We start from the raw sequence: 13,936 nt of genomic DNA, 5'->3' as shown, positions 1-13,936 counted from the left end.
CCACGACCCCCCCCCTAGGGCGCAGGAAGGCGGAGGGGGAGCCTGTCTGCAACGCCTGCGGCCTCTACATGAAGCTCCACGGGGTAAGTAGATGCTTGATCGAGGGAGATTGCCCCCTGCCCAGGCTCTGATACGCTTTTGGGGAACAGGGTAGTCTGGTGACTTCGGGGGAGTGGGTGGCGTCGGGCTCCCTCAAGTTTCAAGGGCCACGTTTCTGTTGATGGTAATGGTCTTGGCTCACAATCTGGATCATGGAATTAAAAAAAAAAATGGATAAAATGACAAAAAACCTGCACGGCATTAGAAAATGGTTTATACTTTTTTAGCAAGTTAAGGTTTTGACAAGTTATGTGTTTGCTGCTGTAGCTCTCCTGAGAGATTTGTACAAAGGAACCACCTCTGGATGAGTGGCAGAGGTCCTTTGCCACTGGGATTTAAACCAGCTCTTTAGTGGGCACCTCCCCTTCAAGCTAGATCTTTTGTAAGACAGTTTTTCATGGACAGGTATAGCTGTGCCAACAAAACTTGAAATGCAATTCAAGTCATAGCCATGCCAGCAAAACTGTAATTTCATCCTTTGCTAGGCAATAGTAGAGGAAGAAAATATTTCTGTCCTGAATGTGATGGAGTATGTTTTGGGTGAGACTTCGAATCTGTTATGCCCCTGTGGATTAAGTTACAGTCAAGCACAAGTGTTTGAAGAGTGAGGACATTAGGATTGATTGGGACTTGGTCTAGTCCACAAGGAAAAAAGCAAATTATATCATAGGTTTAAACATTATAGTGACAGTAAGCATATGTCTGAATTGTCTTTTCCCAAACTTGTGTCATCCTTAAGTTAAATATATTTTAAGCCGATGTTACCCATGAAATGATTATTGTTATAACGACACAGAACACAAAGCTGATTTTTGAGTACTTTTTCCCTATAAATATGATTTTGATACTATAAAGCTGTATCATGGGCAGAACTGCTTGTAAGTAAAAATACTAAGTCAATTATGGTCTACAGCTTCTGTTCTATGACACTTAGCAGTGCGACGGTCATCTGGTTTGTGTAGCTGGTCCGCAGGGAGAGGAGTAATTTTTCCCCTCATATGCATTCTTGCTTTCCAGAATCAGCCACTGGAGATAATTCCTAACTGACTGGAATAAAGAATCAGGGATTAGGTATACCCTGTCCAGTTTGATTTCATACGACCTATAGCCAAATGATGCTGTTTTTTCCCAGAAGTGTGCTGTTTATCTGTGCACTGACTGAGGGATTTAAAAAACTGTTCAGTTCACATCAAGAAAAAAGTTTGCCTGTTTTCTTTATTCAGCTAAAACTCCCCTTGAAACAACCCATTGCTTTGCCCAAATAAAATACAAAGATTTTTTGGAATCAGTACTGTGACATAGGAAAAACTGAATTGTTATATAGGCATTTTTGACATCACCATTTGATCTTGTAGCGTATTTTGACTTTTGAAATTAGACTGCATATACAACTCTATGAGGAGGACTGTGGAATTTTTAATTTTTTTTTTTTCAGGTTCCCCGACCTCTTGCTATGAAAAAAGAAGGAATTCAGACCAGGAAGCGAAAACCTAAGAACATAAATAAGTCAAAGACATGCTCTGGTAAATATAAAAAAGATGAGACAGTTGAGCTGCAAGAATTTTTTTTGTTTCCCCTCAGCTGGAAAATATATTTGTTTTTAATACCAATTCCTGATCTTTCAGGTAACAGTACTACTGCGGTTCCTATGACTCCAACCTCCACGTCTTCTACTAACTCAGACGACTGTAGCAAAACCGCTTCTCCCAGCGCACAGACTGCTGCCTCCGGGGTAAGGCTTACACCGCTGTCTGTATCTGTAAGCAGGCTGATCACTGTGCAATGTTATCACAGCTTTTATCTTATCTAGCAGAACAATAATCTAAACAAACTTTCCAGTTTTGTTAGCTGATACTGGAGCAAGATTTTCGGAGGATATTACCTATAGCTGTAAACAGAGCGACAAGCTGAAGTACTTTACAAACCTTTTAATTAAGATCTATATAATTTTTATGATTAAGTTAAACATAGCTTAACCCCAGACATTTTGTTTGAAATGTTCAGGTTCTTCCATTTCAAAGGTTTTAGTTCAGAGCAAAGACAATAAATCATGCCCAATTGATCCTTTCAAGAAGCAATTGTGCATGCACCCCGTTTCTTTCTGAAATGATCTGATAAGAATTTATAATTCAAGGCACTGCTGCTCTCCCGCTTTCCAAAAGCTGTTTAATATATATAGGCATTTTTATGCATTATCCCCAATGACTGTTAAACTCCAGCAGAACGTTATCCTGCTGTATGAATGGAAGCAGAAAGGCTTTACTTCTGAAGAAAGATGTGCACCTAAACCCTGATCCAGACCCAGCTGAAAGCAGGCTGGGGCACCCTGCCGATTGCAGTGCACAAGGGATCAGCCCTCTCCTTGCAGAGGGCTCCTCAGGGTCCAAATGCTCTGCATGTGGCAGCAGCAAGCGTCAGAGGAGCGCTGATCATCCCCTGCTTTAGTTTTGATCCTTATTTCACATCATGTACTCAAACCATCTCAGACTTCCTCTTCTCACTTGGTTAGCGTGTGTGATAACAAATACTACTGCTAAGGTTGCGAAGCTTAATGTGGATTAGTTTCTAACCCCTTGGCTATCCATATCTGTATCCACAGTCACTCGTTGGGCCTTCTGTATCCTTTAATCTGCCACATCATTTCTTTGAAAAGCTTTCCTAATGTGGCTTTCTTTACTCCTTTATTAATAAAAAGAAGACATTGTTTATAATAACTATTTTTCAATATGTCTAAGCGTTCCCACATCCAAATTCCTTTCAATAGTTTAATTCCTGACGTACAAAGTTTCATTGTACAAGGGGAGGAAAAAAAAGATTTTTAGCAAATGCGATTGTTTGTGGACTGACAGGGCCACCCAGTTTCAGAGGCACTGGATTTTGGGTTTGGATGCTGCCAGACAAGGATACTACTAAAAGGGCTTGTCTTTGACATGAGAAAACCCTGTCAGTCCAGTAAAATAAACAGATCACATCAAAAAAAGAGAAACACAACCAAAAAGTGAACAGTTACTGGATTTCAGGCTCCCTCCAGTGAACTACTATGCTCTGTTTTAAGCTCTCCTCTAGTATTTGCAAAGGGAAAAAAACACAGCCATATTTTCCTTAAATTTTCCTTACACTGCCTTCAGCATCACTACCAGTCCTGAGAAATGTTGTGAGATTTATCTAATGGACAGAATTAGAAGCACAGTCCCAGCTGAGTCTAGGGCAGAGGTGTAGGCTGTAGGCAGCACGGAGTGTGCTTCTTGGGGAAGGAGAAGCCGTAGAGACCAGATCTCATTTCTCCTATAAGCCTGCCTTCCTTTCTGTAGCCATTCTCTCTAGGAGAGCGTATCAAGCCTGTTATTAATGAACCGTATGTTATAATTTCAATAGTACTGTTTGTAATGTAATTTTGTCAGGTGAAGTTGTGTGGATACCAGAGGAGAGCGGCGTGGGGTCATGGTTCATAAGCCAAAAGACTAGCTGAGAGCTACTCCCAGCGACCCTGAGGCTGCTCTTAATTACATGGAAGAAAGCATCCCCCAGTGCTAGGACTTCAGTTCTCCTTGATTTTTTCTGTAAGAAGTCAGGCTGGGAGAGGACACCTGTACAAGGGCAGGGGAAATGTGTCCCCTTGTAGTCAGCAGGCAGCATGGTAACATCTGCACAGCCTTTTCCCCACCATGATTTGATCAGATGTGCCCAGCATATGCAAAGCTCTTGCAAATTACCTCTTGTGAAAAATTTCAGTGACAGGAAGTGATGGAGAGAGGCTGTGAAATGCGCTGAAGCGGGGAGCCTGCAGCAGCGACCAGACACATGGGCATCCCCCTGACTCCTCCTCACCCTACATGAAGGTCGAGTGATCTCCCACCTCTGCACTCAAGCCCCATGTGTATAAGGACAGGATTTAGAGGGGAGCAGTTGCTAGGACATGTCGTGGATACGGCCACATCCCTCCGCTGGGCTCCTGGCTTTGTCTTGAGTATCAGCAATTCATTGAGATGAGAACAGGGAAGACTGGAACTTGAAAGTGGGAAGTGGTGACTGTTCAGGCTGGCTCCTGTTGCTCTAGATATCATTTGGGAACATGATCACTAGCTGTGAAGGAAGTGAAATAATTTCTTACGGGCCTAAATCTCGTGGGAGGGGCGGAGGGCTCATAAGGGCCATTGAAGTTGTCAGGAGTGAAGGGATGTCAGTGTTTTGGAGTGAGGCAGCCTGTAATCTGATCACATGCTGAAGCAAGGATACTCTACTGGACTTCTATTTTCCTTGATTATTTTTTCCCCCGTTTGAGTGACGTTGCTGATATATGGGCACCTGCTGGGAGAGCGAACCTGGCTCATTCCCTGTGTGTTATGCAACTGGCATGGCAACTTGTTTTTGTTTTGCTCTGTTTCTACTTCTCCAGCCTTTTTTCTATGAAGAGGGGAAAAATGCCAAATTGACATTAGGCAGAGAAATCTGATGACGTTTTAGAAACTGTTGTCTGAAATTCACAGCAATGTTGTTGCTAAATGAAACAGAGAAAATTAATTCCTCTCCTGGTACAAAAGCAATTTATTATGTCTTTTATGGGATGCTGCCAAAAGAGTTCCCAGTTATGTAGAAATCTACTGGAAATGAAATTCAGCAGATTTCATTTGTGTCAATAATACTCACTTTTTGCCCTACCTTTCTTTATCTCTTTTAAAGTGACATAAAGAGAGGAGAGCAGAAAAAGAGAAGGGCAGCAATTACTCTTGGAAATGTCTTTGAGACTATCCATTTCATGAAACGAATCTTACATGATGCCAATTTTGAGACAAATGAGCAAGAACCTTAAATGTTGATTTTATGTTCTAACTGAAGTTTAAACATTTAAAAGATATGATTAATGAATTGCTGTGGGTGCAAAGTTGATTTCAAACATCCCAAAACGTAGAAGTGTTTGCATCAGAGATATTTCGTTGTCCCATTGTAAAGGGGCTATTTGCCAAATTCACATCTGGATCTAGGATTTAGGCCTTCGTCTGTTTTCCTAAGCAGTGTAAGTACTGGGTGTCCTGCGATATTAATATGGAAGGGGTCCAGCTGCATGATATATGAAGTTGCCTTTCATCCCCATAAAAAGATTTGAAGGCTTCAGACGGCCTGCATCTGCATCTATACCTGCTCTCCCTTTGGTACTGCTTAAACTGTACAGAGAAATGCTATACAGAGTAAGCTGCTAAAGGAAGGGCATGGTCTGTAGTGCACACCCATCCTTTTCCATGCAGGGGTTCCAACTAGTGTGATTACTAGAAGGACTTTATTCCCTTATTAGGATAAAAGGCAGTACGAAAACTGCTGTAAAATCTGCTTTTTATGGCAGGACACGGAGGCTCCTTCAGCCAGGGCTGATGTCAGAAAAGGCTCAGCAGCACCAGTGGAGCTCTTCTTTCAGAAGACTCTACTGTGCCCTTTGCCTCCAGCTTGGAGCTTTCTCAGAACAACCCTAGAACACACCATAGAACAACTTAGGACAGTTGCCTTGCAGGTAAAACCTGTTCTTCCATCCCTTGGAGGTTTACGATGAGAAGTGGTTCAGGAGTAGCTCTTTGGTGTTGTGGGGTAGAAAGTGGGAGACCTGACCCAAATGGCATTGGTAGGTGGTGAGCTAGCAGAAAAATGCAGTTTTAACTCTCTCCAAATTGCCTCATGACCTGGGTTGAATTAGCTGAATAGTTCCTCCTACATTTGCCTTCTTTTGTTTTCAGAAGACGGTTTGTGACATGGTTAGAGATGGTGTTTTTCGCTCCTTTTTATGCAGCAGATTGGTAGGACATTCATGCAGGCTGTAGGGCAATCAGCCTCCATATAGTATCTCCCAGAACCTGGGTGAACCAGAGACTCAACCTCTTAAAAAAGTCTCGATATCAGAAAGTTGAGTAGCCGAGGTTCCTTCAGACTGTCTGATGATAAGATTTCAGTTGGTATGGAATAATTTTGTAGCTGTTGGGACAGAGTTTCCATGAGAAAGGCTCACCAGCATGGCTGGTAGGACTTTCACCTGGTAAATGCGAACACAGTGCCTCAGTCCTAGTATGAGTAAATATTTATTTAAACCAGGTGGATTAAGATCAACAGGAGACATGAGGAACATGACAACCTAAAATATCAAATAGTCTGCTAATCAGACCCCCTAGCATAATGCCCTGATACTCCAGTTTAAGTCTTCTCTTGGTCTCCTACATCTTCTGTGTTAGTCCTTACTCCAGGACAAAATAGGATGCTGCTTTCTTCTCCCCGCTCAGTTTCATGCATTCAGTCATTTATTTTCTTTGCTTTGTGTACATGTATCCAAAAGAGAACATTTCATTTTGTATCAAACAGAACAAAGCAATCCAGCTATTTTGTTTCAGCAAGGAAAACCAAGGAAAAAAGAGTGATTTTGGTTCTACTCAGAACTTCTATATGCATATGGACACGTATATTTTGCTTGATTTTATTTTATTGCCAGAGCAATAAAGCCAATTAGCCATACAGCCCTCTACAGCAGTAGGGTTGTCAGCTTTCCAAGCCATGCTGGAAGTTGCCTCCCTGAGGAAATTAATGAAGTATTAACCACAATTTATGTTGCTGTAATACAAAGGGGAGATTAGAGGATATGTAAACTTACACATCTGCAATGTAAACAAAAGGATCAATTGGACTAGCAAGAAATGACAACTTTGTGTACTAGGAGGGTCACTAAATCAGAAAAAAAAAAGCTATGGTTTTGCAGTGCTGAGACTTGATCTTTAGAAAACACAGAGTGACAGTACTGGGACAAAGTGGTCTTGGTGGGGATGGCAGTTATTGCAGTGAGGCTGAAAATGAAGGACTCCACCACAGTTTGCCAGATTCTATGCAAAAAACCCAACTGTAAGTGTGTTTCAGATGACTGTGGTTATCATTTAAACATAGCCAACCTAAACTAGGCTAACCGAAGAGGAAGAGAGTGTCGGCTGACACTCAGCTTACTGCAGGCTTGGTGTAATGTCCAAAATTCATGGAGTGTTTTGAACCCGTGAAGTGGATAGAGCAAAGGTCTATCTGATAGAGCAAAGGTCTAGATCAAGGCCCTTCACAACCCCATCCAGCTGTTAGCACAACTCCTTGCTCTGAGCTTCTGCCTCTTGACTGTGGAGCTGTAGGGGAAGGTTGAGGGGGATGTCTCTCCATGTTTTCCATGGTGCGCGGATTGTGCAGAATGGAGCGGGTCAAAAAAGGCAGGAGTCCTTCAGCCAGAGATGCAGGAGCTGCTCCCCAAAGTGCTAGTCAGCACAGGCTGGGCCAGCTTTAGTGGGGGAGAATTTGTCTACAGGGTGCTGACAGCAGGTTTAGGTATGATGTAGGTGTCCAAGCCCCTCTGAGGTCTCCCTGTGAGCATGGTGGGCAGGTCCTCCACAGAAAGGCCACCTCCGATCCAGACAACTTGCCTGGGGGCTGCCTCATGACCAGCTTCTGCTGGTTTGGGTAAAAACAAAAACACTTGCAGAAACAAACACAACCCTCCTGTGTTTGTTTGGGAGGCAAGCTCTTCCCAATGGGCTTCATTAATTTTTTCCTCAGGAAGCTGACCTTCAGTTGATTTTCTATCCTATTACCAGATTTCAGCAATAAAAATATGCCCATTACCTTTTTATTGATAGAGCCAGCTGTTGTGAATTAGAAGACCTCGTTGACTTTGGCAGCACTGTTCAGCTTATTTATTCCAGCTGACAAATGCTCTCTAATAATCAGTTGTAACTTCTGTGGTCTTTCATCCCTTAAAACCGGAGAAATAAGAGCAGAGGTAGGCAGGCTTGGGAGCACACCCATGATTCAGCTGCGTCCTTTTCATGAGCTGAAGTTTGTTTTCCGTGTCTCACTGTGGGAGCTGCCTGAATTTGTCATGACATTACCGGGGTGGGGCTTCCAGGCTCAGCAGTCCTGCCCAGGTCCTACCCACCCTGGCTCAATGGAGCCAGGATCCAGCCTTGGTCGGGCAGGGATGGGCGGTCTTCAAACAGGACGTGCCTCCGCGTCCTCCCTTCTGGGGTGTCCGAGGGAGGGGTAGCTGATAACCCCACATGGAAACTGTGGGTCCCTGTGCCCCACCTTTGTAGGGCTGAATCAGGAAAAGGGTGAATTATCTTTTCCGAGCCCGGAAAAAACAGGTAGCGATAAGATATTTGCCTACCGGAACGACAGCGGCAAATATGGGCAAACTGGAACCTTTCAAAGCAGCTCCTAGTATTTTTAGCTCGGGTTGAGCAAACACTGCTCAACTCTAATTTAAACCCTTCCTCCACTGTGGGGAGACTCAGCCTGTTAAAAAGTATGTCTTTTGTGCTAACAGGAGTCTATTTGATGTATTAGAAATTTAAAAAGCCTTTTGAAAAACTACGCTGATACAAAATCAAAAACGACCAAAAGGTTAGTGTGAAACCAGCCTCGTTGAATTCTCCGTGCAAAGCCACAGTGAAAGAGGATACGGAGGCTCGTTGTCACTGATTGGCAATTGTGTATTTGAAAGAGCGATAAAACATATTTCTTAGGATTAGAGCTATTTTGGCGGTTTTGGCGAGGGCAAGTAGTTGTTCCTTCCATCTCTGCATTTCTGGGTAATGGCTGATGGAGTGGGATCCTGGTTGATGACTGGGTAGAAGAATAGTGGCGATCAACCATTTTGATAAAAGCTAAAGAAAATATTGGAGTCTGGGTTATTTCAGACAAAAGTGACTGCTGGCAATGAGTATCTCTTTCAGAAGGTGAGGTTTTCCCTGAGTTGAGCACAGCAACAAGAACCTGCACAACACCTTTTGGAAATTACCTTTGAATAAATGAAGCCTTGCTTTTCCTATGTCAGAACTGCTAGCTTGGCATGGCTCCAGGAGATCCAAGAGCTCTTCTCTTGTAAAATGATTAAATATGTATACTTTTCACTTAAACAGCAGGCAGGAAGCTTCTGCAGTCACAGTTTAGGATAGTCTTCTTTTTTCATTTTTTTTTTAAGGAACATCATCCAAAGACTATCCATTAACAAGTAAATTAAGGTTTTAAAGTTGACACATCCAAGAGTTAATTTTGCATGAAGTCAGCTCTTAAACATTTCCTTTATCAGGTGAAAACATTGCCCCTTCTCTGTCTGGCACTGTGAATTTTTCCTCTTTAGCAGATCTGCTCAGCCTCATGGAAAAAATGATCATTTCTTTGTCTTTGTAACCCTGACTTCTCTGTTAAAATAACTGCACTGGTTTCAATGCAGTTCAGAGGTTTGTCTTTGTGCCTACCAGGGATCCCCTGAATACTGTCTTGTGTGTGTAGGTGGCAGAATAAAAAAGCTCCTGGTTCAAAGGCATAGTGTTTCTCCACTTGAGATGAAAAGAGCATCTCTCGTAGTGGCCAGTTGTACAGAGATGAAGTGGCTGTGGCCAGTGTTTTGAAGGGTGAGGAATGATTTTAGGCATTTCAGGGTCTAAGTGACCCAAAGAAGCTGATTTCCAGGAGGTCCTTCACACCAGGAGGTGCTGCTTGAGGATTGGGACATATCAGGCTTCTCCCACCTGGGGAATTAAAACTATAGGTGCCACCACTACTGGGTCACATTTTTTATATTGGTAACTGTTTTCCCTCAGTAGGGGGCAGTGGGACACATGCACGTTACCTTCCAATTTCCATTTTTTTCTGCACATCACATCACACACTTTTCCACCTTGCTGTGAAGAGAACCATGTGCTGCTCTCCAAACACAGCTATCACTCCCGTCAGCGGGACTGAATGAGCAGGCTGACCCTGGGACATTTTTTCAGTTTCAGGATTCTGAGGCACAGTGGCAATCAGAGGGCAAACACACAGAATCACAGAATGTTAGGGGTTGGAAGGGACCTCTGAAGATCATCTAGTCCAACCTTCATCCCAGCATACCTAACCACTACACCACAGCCTCAAGTGCTAGATCTACTTTTTTTTTAAACACCTCCAGGGTTGGTGACTCCACCACTTCCCTGGGCAGCCTGTTCCAGTGCCTCACCACTCATTCAGTAAATAACTTTCTCCGAATATCCAATCTAAACGTACCCTGACGCAACTTGAGGCCATTTCCCCTTGTCCTGTCATTAGTAATTAGAGAGAAGAGACCAGCACCAGCCTCACTACAGCCTCCTTTTAGGTAGTTGACACATCTTGTCACAGAAATCCTGGGACAGTGGCTGCGCCCCAAGCCCACTGCGCTCCCACTCCCTCACATCCCAGTGCGTGCAAAGCTCACCCACTCAATGAAATTTCTCTTTCCTCTTCCCCTACTTCCAGGCAAGCTCGTCAGTGATGTCTGGCCCAGGAGAGAGCACCAGTCCTGAAAGCAGCAGCCTTAAGTATTCAGGTCAAGATGGGCTGTACACGGGAGTCAGCCTGACCTCCACGGCAGAAGTGACGGCGTCCGTGAGACAGGATCCCTGGTGTGCTCTGGCTCTGGCGTGACCCAGCGTGAGGGAAGCTGGATCTCGGTGCTGCGCAGCAGCCCCCAGACGTCTGCGCACGGTTTCTTCTGTGGAGCAGTTGTGGCAGCAGTGAGAGTGCTGGCAAAGACCATTCCTCTGAAATTGTTTCTGTGCCTTGGCGGCAGATTTTGTAGCCTCCGAAAGCGGCTCTGCCGAACCATCCAATTCCTCATCTATGCAAGAAAAATATAGGGAAAGCAAATACCCACCGGGGGATAGATAATGCAGCCTTACACTCTCACCAAAAAAAAAAAAAAAAAAGAAAAGAAAGAAAAAAAGAAAAAGAAAAAAGCAAGAAAGAGAAGAGATAAACCTAGACCTATTGATAGATTCCAGAAATACATCCTCAACTTACCCAGCAGCGCTGCCTTTCTGGTTGTATAGTTGTTTTCACTCTCTCATCGCCTTCTCCCCCAAGAATTTGGCAGAAGTCGTCAATGTTGGGGAGGGAGTAGCAAAGCCTTTAATTACCAGAGATAGCGAGATGCTTTTTGAGTGTCAAAAGTGTGTACTGCTTTGAGTCTGCGCAGATGTCTCGCACTGAACATTTGATGTCTTTGCCCCGTCAGTCTTCTCCTCCTGCACCCTCCGTCTTCATTGTGCCTTGCTCTGCTCTTCAGAGCCCAGCTATGCCCCTGGAAGAAATCACAGCATTTGGTACAAGTCTCACAAGGTCCAGCTGGTTAAGGAGATTTTTGGGATTGGTGTTTTTTTTTTTTTTGTTTAAAATATTTACTCACTTTGCAAGACTGAGATATAACTTTTAAAGTACACTGTGACTGAGGTTTATGAAAGTTCATATTTTATGGCTGAACTGTGTGGAGTCAGTCGAAATTTGTAAACAGGGTAGCAATCAGATATTTTTCTTCCATATATACAATAATTTTTTTAAAGAAGTGCAATTTGCGTTGCAGCAATCAGTGTTAAATCATCTGCATAAGATTTAACAACGGTTTTTATACGAATGAATGAATGTAAACATTTTAACTTAATGGTACGTAAATAATTTAAAAGAAAAACTTAACTAGGCATCCTTAGGCTTTTTAGTGCAACAAAAACCCCATCCACTTTCTGTATTTCCAGTTGCTAAAGCAAGAGTTTCAAAGAACAAGCCTTCTCTCAGGAAAATTGCCCTAGCCGTTTGCTCAGAAGTATTGTACAAAAATGCAAATGCATCCCCACTTTTGTTTTTTTTGCCATTGAGTAGGTAAGTATGTGCTGGAAAGAAACAAATCACAATGAAACTTTACTACCTAACTAATACATATGTAAATACTCCATAAGATATTTAGGCATCCTGAAAACGTAGGATGCAATCTGTATAGTGTGACTGATGTATAGTTAGGTTGGTTTCCATTGGTTTTTAAGTGGGATGTCATTTGGAAAGTTGTTTCATCAGAGCTTTACAAATAAAAGGGTATCATTTTGGGATGTTTTTTTTTTCCTGTACACCATGCCTTCTCCTTTGTCTCCAATGCAATTGTTAAGATACATTAAAAGTTATGGAAATGTACCTGATACAGGCAGCGTGTCTGATGGCTGCAAGGAAGGTCTCCAGCTGAAGTGCCTGCTCTGTCTAGTGATGTCTGCGTGTGGCTTCTTCTGCAGCTCCCCTCACTATGCCTTCGGCTGATATATAAAACTAGGGTTTCCACCTAGAGACACAAGCCCTTCACGGGAGAGGTTTTTCTGATTAAAGTTGGGGTATTGATCCCATGTCTTGGGAGGACTATCATGGCTTTGCTTGGCCTTCACACCATAGCTACAAGGTCTCGCCCAGGTTCCCTGTGTGCGCAAGTATCAGCCGGTCACCCCCTGCAGATGTAGCTGTGTAAGGCCAACTGGGCAGCAAAAAGTGAAGGCGCTGCTGCTGAAAAGAGAATACGGTGACTTAGCTACTGAGGGGAGTGGAAAACCTTTCACTGGCTCTAAGGACTTGTCCTCTGTGTTGCTCAGCTGATCAGAGCAAGACTTACTGCCAGTTACGATTTCTAGATACGTCAGCAGTACTGTTGGACTGGGAAGCTGGGATGCCCAACCTCTGTACCCACTGATCTCTGGAGTGGCTGTGATGCATCTCCTCTCTGAGCCAGGCCTTCATTTGAGGTGCATTGGGATATCTCTTTGGCCTCCAGTGAAGCCGTGCTGATTTGCACCAGCTGAGAATCTGCTCCTTGGCTTTCCAACCTTGACAGTCAAGGCCATCTCCTTATGCTGGTGGTGTTGTCAAGACCATGGGATGCGTGCTGCAGCACAGCTTTCGGAAAGGGAACAACTTCTAGCAAAATGTGGGGTTTGGGCTGCTCCTACCAGCCAGGAGTGGAGATCCCTTCCCCTTCCTGTTGGGGCTGTCATACTGGGCTTGGTGCTGGGCCGCCTCACATCCTTGCTCACCGGGGAATACCTATCTAAGTGCAAAGTGAGCTGTGCAGAGAAACATTGGGTTTTAAAAGCAAAAGGTGTGGAGAAGAGGGTGAATATCTTCCCTTTTGAAGCATTTGTTGGCTAAAATGCCCCCTTCTGTGATTTGCCAGTGTTGACCCTTAAATGAATAAAAAAAAAGCTGTTAGCAACAGGTGTTGAAGAATGTTGAGCCTTAGTTAGGGTCCCTGCCCATGACAGGGAGGTTGGATTAAATGATCTCTAAGGTCCCTTCCAACTTAGGCCATTCTGTGATTCCATGATTCTATGATCTTTTTTTTTTTTCCTTTTTTTTTTTTTTCCCAGGGTGAAATGTGGTGTGCCACTTCTGAAAATCTAGTGCAAAAGTCACTGCCAAGCACGTCAGAGCTGTATTGCTGAGAGTTATCATAAAGCAGAAGGTTTAAACCAGTGTGTCCCAGTTTTGGGCTGCTGACCCAGCAGAAAAAGTCAGCTGATTGCTGACACTCTTGCTGGCAGCCCATGGAAGGCCACCTTGCTTTGAAACCCTGCAACATAATTTAAGAGGGCCTGTTCTCTTCTCAGAACCACCTTAACTCAGGGTTTGGCTTAGGGTGGTTCCTGCAGATAAGTCTTTCTGGGGGCAGAAAAAGATGCACTATGTGAAAAGACTTCTCTTGGATTGGGTGATACCAGGGAAAAAAACAAAGGAAAAAACAAAAGAAAAAACAACATTTCATAGGGAAGGTGTTTTCCATTATTTCTTATTCGCAAAAGAATGAATTACTTTTCCTCCTTGGACCAGAAGCGGGACTTTCATCCCTCTGCAAGAGGCAAGTGGGTGCAGTACCATGTTGCCTTACTGTATATATGCCAAGGAGTTCAAAGCCAGGTTCTGTGTTATGATTTTACATAGAAAAAGACTGTAAGAAAAGTACCTCCTTTCTCCAAAACTGTTCTCTAAGTGTACTGATTGCTGAAGCTGC

General features: G+C 43.6%; 1 protein-coding gene across 1 annotated transcript in view; it reads left to right on the top strand.

The window, feature by feature from the left end:
* LOC104275815 (transcription factor GATA-6-like) overlaps positions 1 to 10,548 on the top strand; it is a gene marked incomplete at its 5' end in the record, with an annotated part of 14,036 nt that extends 3,488 nt beyond the window's left edge. The window contains 4 exon segments of the mRNA XM_009871871.1: positions 1 to 83; positions 1,535 to 1,622; positions 1,725 to 1,831; positions 10,381 to 10,548. The exon segment at positions 1 to 83 is cut by the window's left edge and continues 4 nt beyond it. Coding sequence (XP_009870173.1) covers positions 1 to 83; positions 1,535 to 1,622; positions 1,725 to 1,831; positions 10,381 to 10,548 — 446 coding nt within the window.
* Positions 10,549 to 13,936: the final 3,388 nt, after the last annotated feature.

Source organism: Apaloderma vittatum, unplaced genomic scaffold (genome assembly GCF_000703405.1).
Source record: "Apaloderma vittatum isolate BGI_N311 unplaced genomic scaffold, ASM70340v1 scaffold26526, whole genome shotgun sequence".
NCBI classification, from domain to species: Eukaryota; Metazoa; Chordata; class Aves; order Trogoniformes; family Trogonidae; genus Apaloderma; species Apaloderma vittatum.
Note: the sequence above shows the minus strand (reverse complement) of the source record. Positions and strands in the feature narration are given on the sequence as shown.